This window comes from Dipteris shenzhenensis, chromosome 30 (assembly GCF_047967505.1).
Source record: "Dipteris shenzhenensis isolate YYH24624 ecotype China chromosome 30, Dip_SZ_1.0, whole genome shotgun sequence".
NCBI classification, from domain to species: domain Eukaryota; kingdom Viridiplantae; phylum Streptophyta; class Polypodiopsida; order Gleicheniales; family Dipteridaceae; genus Dipteris; species Dipteris shenzhenensis.
This window is the reverse complement of record NC_141625.1, coordinates 41,371,215-41,378,629: the sequence shown is the minus strand read 5'-3', so window position 1 is coordinate 41,378,629 and position 7,415 is coordinate 41,371,215. Positions and strand designations below refer to the sequence as shown.

At 42.2% G+C, this 7,415-nt stretch overlaps 1 protein-coding gene across 1 annotated transcript; it reads left to right on the top strand.

The window, feature by feature from the left end:
• The first annotated feature begins 3,867 nt into the window (after nt 1-3,867).
• Nucleotides 3,868-6,685, top strand: LOC147882132 (protein DETOXIFICATION 16-like). Its single transcript, XM_087401520.1, has 7 exons — nt 3,868-4,149; nt 4,835-5,379; nt 5,488-5,574; nt 5,687-5,743; nt 5,840-6,078; nt 6,175-6,293; nt 6,572-6,685. The coding sequence occupies exons 1-7, from the start codon at nt 3,868-3,870 to the stop codon at nt 6,683-6,685; spliced, it is 1,443 nt and encodes a 480-aa protein (XP_087257646.1).
• Nucleotides 6,686-7,415: the final 730 nt, after the last annotated feature.

The window sequence follows — 7,415 nt, the reverse complement described above, 5'->3', positions numbered from 1 at the left end:
TGCTATGTTTGTATATGTTTACTATGGAGCTCTAGAAGACATACCAGAAGAGGCACTAGAAGATCCTAAGGAAGAAACATTTTTCCAAGAAAAAGACATCAGTTAGAAGAGCAAGATATTGACCCTAAGGAAAAAAGTAAAGAGGTTGCATCTTTGGATCTTGTAGTTTTGAAGTAAAAAACACTTAAAGGATCAGTCTCTACTGAAAGACTAAATTTTGAGACATGTAGTCATGTTGTCCCCATACTTCCATCCTTTACTATTAAATGTCAAGAGTATTTTTAGCTTGTAAACATCCTTGTTCTCTTTAACCTAAGAGAAGGGTATGCCATACATAGATTGCCCAAGCTTGTAGTTTAGACAAAGAGGTTGGGATTTAGGATGATGAATTGATGATTCTTGAAGATACATTTGACCCCAAGGAAGCCCTATCTATGTGCCTTCAAAAGGCAACAACTATAGAGGAGATAGATGATGAGACCTTCAATCAGGTGAAAACACAGATGAATATTTAGCCAAAGGTATAGGAACAAAGAAAGGCAGAGACTAGCATGGAAAGAAGCACAAAGATAAAACTTTGGAGGATGAGAGAACATTAAGGTATTCTATCATTATTTTCTTTCCTAAATCATTTTTATTATGACCACCATATATATTTCTCATTATTTTTACTTGATATTGTAGTTGTATATTGAAGATCATGACAATTTTCTTAAAAGATCCATAGGGAGCAGAGAATATGGACTTGGATAAATTTCTACCCTTTTACACTATATCAAAAATATGTCTTTAGCTAAGATTTTGATTTACAATAGACAGTTAAGCAATGATGGAGAGGCTGCTGTCTATCCCTAATCTTCAGATTCCCCTATTCACAGTCTCTTCACAGTTCTAATGTTAACGATGAAATTGAGTCTAGATCGAAGTCCCGGTGGGGACATTGGACAACATGAGTGTGAAACATTGAGTTGAAGACAAATTCATCAGCATTAGTTATTACAAGAGCATATTGCCTGGTCTTTTGGATCTCATGATGCCATCCACTCTAGATAATTCATTGAATTCTATGTGGAAGGATAATGGTGAGCCCTCGTAGGAGGGCAATGATAGTCGGCAGACTTGACTCACCTGAATTGAACCCTTTACTGAAAAGCATACCACTTGTGACTGTTTGTACACATGAAGACATGCCTGCAAGACCCACCTCCTTTAACACCTACTGTGAAGCATCAACTCATATATTCTAGAACCTCATTAAGTCATAGAATAACTTCTTTGACCCCTCATGAGGAAGAGTAGAGCTCAACATTAAATTGCAAGTGCAAAAATGTAGTTGCATCACAGGTGGCAGATCAAATGACTTCAAATGAAATAAATTCTAGACTTGGACTTATTTCATCAAATTCAAAATGAAATGTCTCCAGATTTGCAAACACAAATCAGCAACACAATCAAGATCTCACCGCACACTTATAGCACATGTTTCCTTGGCAACATGGATTTGGGAGGGATTTAAAACGGGTGTTTTCAATTGATGAATTAAAACATTTTAAACATTTTTTTGGGCTCCCTCGTTTTTTCATCGAAAAGTGTGCATTATATTTTTTAAAAACATACTTTTTAAATCCCTTCTTGGCAACCTCTTCGATTGTCCCATAGTGAAGGGGGTTTGTTGGCACACCGCTGCTGCTTCAATTTCTCCTATGATGGAGCTTGCTTTAGCCTGCCACTTGCCAAGAGCTCATGACAATCTCACATATGAGTACCTGCAGACTACAATGAATGCATCAGAACAGTGAGATTTGCTAATTGCAAGGAATCGATGAGGAAAAGATGAGAATGGCAAGGAAGGGAGCAAGAGATGAGAAGTGGTGAGAATTGCAAGGAAGGGAGCAGAGGCTGAGGAAGGTTTTGAAGAAGCGACGAAAGAGAAGTGAGCAGTTACTTACGTTGGACAATTTTCTTGCCATTCATAAAAGACAACAAAAAGTATTGAAATTTAAAAATGAATGTAAAGCAATAACACTAGGTTTCACGAGAGGCCAAATTATCATTTCATGGCACAATGCTACCTGCCAAAAAAGGTCCCATACTCGTCCCATAGTGATGTAGATGATGAAGAAATAGTGTTATGTGTATCATAGTAGAAATAGGACTGATGAGACAAAGAGTTACATGCTCTCTAAAAATATGTTCCTCGAAAGATGCAAATTTGAGACCATTGATGGATTGCATCTCTGTGAAGCATTGGGATCATGGATCAACTGTCGCAGGAAGCCACAAGCAACAAAGTGCGAGAGACCTACAATAAAATTTCAATCAAAGTAGGGAAGATTCTATCGTTGCTTGAAGGACATAGTGAATGATGTCCTAGCAAGTCCCCCAGGATCTAAAGAAAGCCACTATGAGATATAGAGGCTATACTTGCATTATGTTTCGTCTTTCAATATATAGTGGATGTATGTGAGATGTATGTATAGTATATGGATTAGGAAAGATAATAACACACTAGAGCACATGGTAAGAAAGAGGCAAATAATCATAAGGAGATTGTTCATCATATGGTGGAGGCCATAAATGATGAATGCTTGATCTTTGGAAAGAAGGACAAGCATAGCCGCATCAAGGAATGGTCAATCGACTAGTGAAAGCTCAAGCTGCTTATTTAACATTACCATTTTTACAAACTTCAATGAGAGTCAACCAGTAAAACACGCGATGTTAATAAGAAAAAGCACATTCAATTGGTTAAATGGTTGATAAGACTTGACTATTAGGTGGATGATTTCATGGGAAAACAATGCAACATAAATAAGGATGTTAGAGCCAAGATGCCAAATGTTGTGGAGACAATGTATCTAGAGATAAAGAAGAATACCATGGAGAGAAACCGGTATAACTAGTAATACTTTTAGTTTCTCATATGAGACTTTATCATCAAGGGCTACTATAACTTTGGTATTGGTCTCTAGCATTGATGTAGAGCGCTTCATGACAATGAGGAGTGATGGTTAGGAGAGTTATGTGTGTTCTTCTTAAGAGCTAAGAGGACCTCTCCGAGCTCATCCTAAAGTTGAAACTCTAGATTGAGATGGTAAGCCCGCATTGCAAAAAGCACGTCCCCATGAAAGCTTTGTGATTCCAGCTTATGAATAATGAGAACCTGACAAGGTTGTTGCGGATTGTTTCAACCAATCGGAAACAAGCTGAAAGTCTATGCACCAAGCTAGAATTGGCAAAATCCACAAACTTGCCAAGCGAGCACTCCAATGGGAGGGAAAATGTTGGTTGGAGCCCGACGTTTTACTGCAATTTGACATTCAAGGTGCTTTGGCATTGCAACACACAAGAATCCTTGTTTTCGCTGAGGGCACGATCAATATAATCGACTTCTCCGCCGCCTATTACGGATTCCCGCCAGCTGCAACAGATTGTAACTAGCATATGCTCACCTTCCATGTGGACTTCCACATCTGATCCTCCATCCCTAAACGCAGCTTTCTGCCAGGCTCTTTCGTCTTTATTTAAGCTCTTGCTGCATCGATTCCATCGGGTTCTAACTGATTCGATCGGTATTTTTGTGCTGTCGCTTTTAATCAGCTGCTGATACCAATATAAATAGCTTGTGGTGTACTCACTGTACTGGATTCCATGATCCTTGTCTCTAATCGATTCGAAGCTCAAACAGCGTGTGCTGGTAGTTGGATTCAATCTCTGTCGTGGTTCCGTTGCTGCATTGATGTGACCAGCTTCCAATGCCTTTTCACTCTACTGTTGCTAGATCGATTTGATCAGTTTCTGCCGAGCTCGGACCTATTCTTTCATCGATCCGATCCGTTTGTGCTGTGACTTCTCTACCCATCCACCATGGAGGAACCGTTCATCATCCAACCCACGCGTACGGATCAGCAGTCCAAGTATGATCCGGATCATGAACCAAGCGATCACGGCCTCTTGTTATGCGGTTTCATCTCTTGGCAAGAGCTCAGACTGCAATGCAGGCTCTCAGGACCCATGATCTTCGTCAATATATTTCTGCTTGGGATCCAGCTGATCTCCGTCATGTTCGTGGGTCACCTGGGGGAGCTGGCGCTCTCCAGAGCCACCGTTGCTACCTCTTTCTTCAATGTGGTCGGGCTCAGTGTCCTGGTACGTTTCGTTCTCCCTTGCAATTTTTGAAGGACATTGACCGATCTGCTAGTACGGCTCCAAATTTGGGTCGATGTGTGGTGATTGGATATCTGTTCTGAGATTTGTGCTCGTGATTAATTTGTATCGTAGCCGAACAGGTCACATTCCAGCGACCCAACTCGAAGAGATTCCTATTAATAAGGCGATTCCTGGATCTCACACCGTCTCGCTGATAATTCAGTAGCGGGACAAGCTTTATCGGGGATGAGCTTTGCTCCTTCCTGATAATCTTCCTTTATACAACCCATTTGATCGGACAGGTTGAAGATCCTTGGATCTTACTCTGGACACCTTGCACCCTGTGGGACGATCGCGGATGACAATGGCATACGGGATATGTCTAATTTGAGGCGTGAGGAACCTCGAGGAACCAAAGGATTTAATGAAATTTCCTTCCAAGTCTTACTGAATCTTTTCTGGGAAGAAACAAAGACTTCCTGAAACTTGCATTAGCTCCTAATGTTGGGGATTGCAGAAATTCTCCATCCTAGATTGTCTGTGCCAGTGTGCATGCATTCTGTGTGATTATATGTTTTCCGTGCTCGAACTTGTTTGCTTGCCTATATTGGCCGAGAAATCTCATCTGTTGAAAGAAATTGGATCCATGATGCTCATGATTACATTCTTGATAATACTTCTGCAGATGGGGATGAGCACGGCTCTGGATACCTTGTGCGGACAAGCATTTGGAGCTCGCCAATTCTCTATGCTGGGAGTATACCTGCACAGAGCTCTGGTTGTTCTTAATGCAACAGCGATCCCGTTAGCTATCATCTTCGCATTCGTGGGAGAAATTCTGATCGCTCTCGGTCAAGACGTCCAAATCTCCACTGGAGCAGGAGAGTATGCTCGCCTCCTAATCCCCACCTTGTTCGCCTACGGTAGCTCCCAAGCCCACCTCCGTTTCTTGTTAGCTCAAAGCCTCGTTCTTCCGATGGCCTGTTGCGCCTTGGCGACCCTCGCTTGCCATCTCTGCCTCTGTTGGACTCTCATCTACAAATCAAGCCTCGGTTTCCGAGGTGCTGCCGTTGCAACCAGCGTCTCTTACTGGATCAACTTAGTGCTTCTGGCAAGCTTTGTCAGATTCTCCAAGGCGTGTAGCAAAACTCGAACAGGGTTCAATGGGGACGTCTTCCGTGATCTCTCCCGATTCGTCAAGCTCGCGATGCCCTCAGCTGCAATGATTTGGTGCATCTCTGCTCCTTCATCTGATTATGTCACTTTAAGAACTCAAAATCTAATTAGGAAGCTCTAAACTTTTATCCTCACAAGCGCCTTACCTGCATGCATCGGCAGTCTAGAGTGGTGGTGCTACGAATTGCTCGTTCTGCTCGCAGGGTTGTTGCCCAATCCAGAGTTGCAAACTTCAGCCCTTGCAATATGGTATGTTGACGAAAGCAAGTTTGCTAATCTACACAGGAAGGATTGGAATAGCGTATATTATAGCTTATACTATTCGCCCTCAAAAAGCTTTCAATTGGTTTTATTGTTGCAGTTTGAACACGGGAGCAACGATGTTCATGATACCATTTGGTATAGGTGCAGCTCTAAGGTCAATGCTGATCACTTTAGCTCAGCAAACTCAATTGGGTACTACAAAATGTGAATAGCACGGGACTTAATTGGTGTGATTGAATTAATTTTGCAGTACCCGAGTATCGAATGAATTGGGAGCTGGACATCCAGAAGCAGCTCGAAAGGCTGTTCGCACTGGTCTTACCCTCTCGTTGTCAATATCTTCGTTGGTGGCGATTATATTGCTCTCGATTCGCAAACTAGTAGGTCGGATTTACAGCGACAACGAAGAAGTGATTACGTATGTGGCCAAATTGGGACCAATGCTAGCAGCTGCGACCATGTTGGACAGTGTACAAGCAACACTCTCGGGTAAGTCGAGCGAGCTTGAATGTTGGCAGAGTTATATATAATAGAAAACCAACCACTATAAATTCACCTTGACTTGATAAATACGGCGAACGGCAGGAGTTGCAAGAGGGTGCGGATTCCAGAGGCTTGGAGCAGTCATCAATTTAGGCTCGTATTATCTTGTGGGTTTACCGATTGGATACGCCATAGCTGTCAACACCTCCTTGCAGGGCCAGGTATCAACTCTTTGTCAGATTGTCACAAAGTGAGAATTAAGGAGCTTCCATCTGCGCAAAGCAGAGAAATTTGCCTGTGGGTGCCCTACGGCTGCTGCGTATATATATCAGACGATGCTATCGATCAGGCTATACAGAATGAAATTGTGCAACCCTCTCTGCTTTAGCAAGCAAAAGTAGGATTTGAGCCTCCTGACCCAGTTTTCGGGTGCTGCCCTTCCTATCCGCAGCATCGATCTCCTTGCTGACTAGTCAGTTTCCTGTTAACTATGTTGCAGGGATTGTGGATCACAACAATTTGCGCTCCCTCTGTTCAAGCAACTTTGCTTGCAGTTCTGGTGCTGTCTACGAATTGGGAAAAGCAGGCAAGGGATTGGTTCATCCATCAATGATTCTAATATTGGGGAGAAAATGAGATCGAAAAACTTGTTCATGGCGCGGTTGCGAGCTGCTTAGCTCTGTAGAGAGATCTTATAGGATTGTTATGGCTGAATTATGCAGGCTTCTCAAGTAGGTGATGGTTTGAGCAGACCGAACAACTCGCTGGAGGACACACTACTTCTACACTGATGAGGAGGACACACTACTCCTACACTGATGAGGAGGAGGAGATCAAACAAATTGGAGCCAAAGCCCAAGAGTACTCTTTTTTTTTCCTGGTTTGCCATTGGAGCCTTCAAGTTGACTTGAAAGAAGAAGAGCATGGGCAAAAAAAAAGGTTTATACCCTCCCTATAGTTAAGATACAAGAAGTAGCATTAAGAGGCAGATGTACATGCCATGCATATTCATACGCACTCGGATGGATCATTGTTGAAATGATTCAATTTTTAGAAGATGTTTAGCATTACCTTGAGCATGATCAAAAAAGTCCCCCTTCTTATGTCATTAATGCCATTAAGTGCCATGCAAGGGAATAAATGATGCACCGCAGTGCTTATCAGAGAAGGTTGCCAGTGATATCTTAAAGAGTGTAGGATGTGAGGGACAATGGACTATGAGGCCTATGGATGAGATGAGCCTTGCACTTAGGGTAGCATCATAGTCCACCTTTTTTGGTCTTGTAATATTTTTGGGACCCCATGTGTCAAACTTATTGTAATAAAATTCTTATTCAAAAATA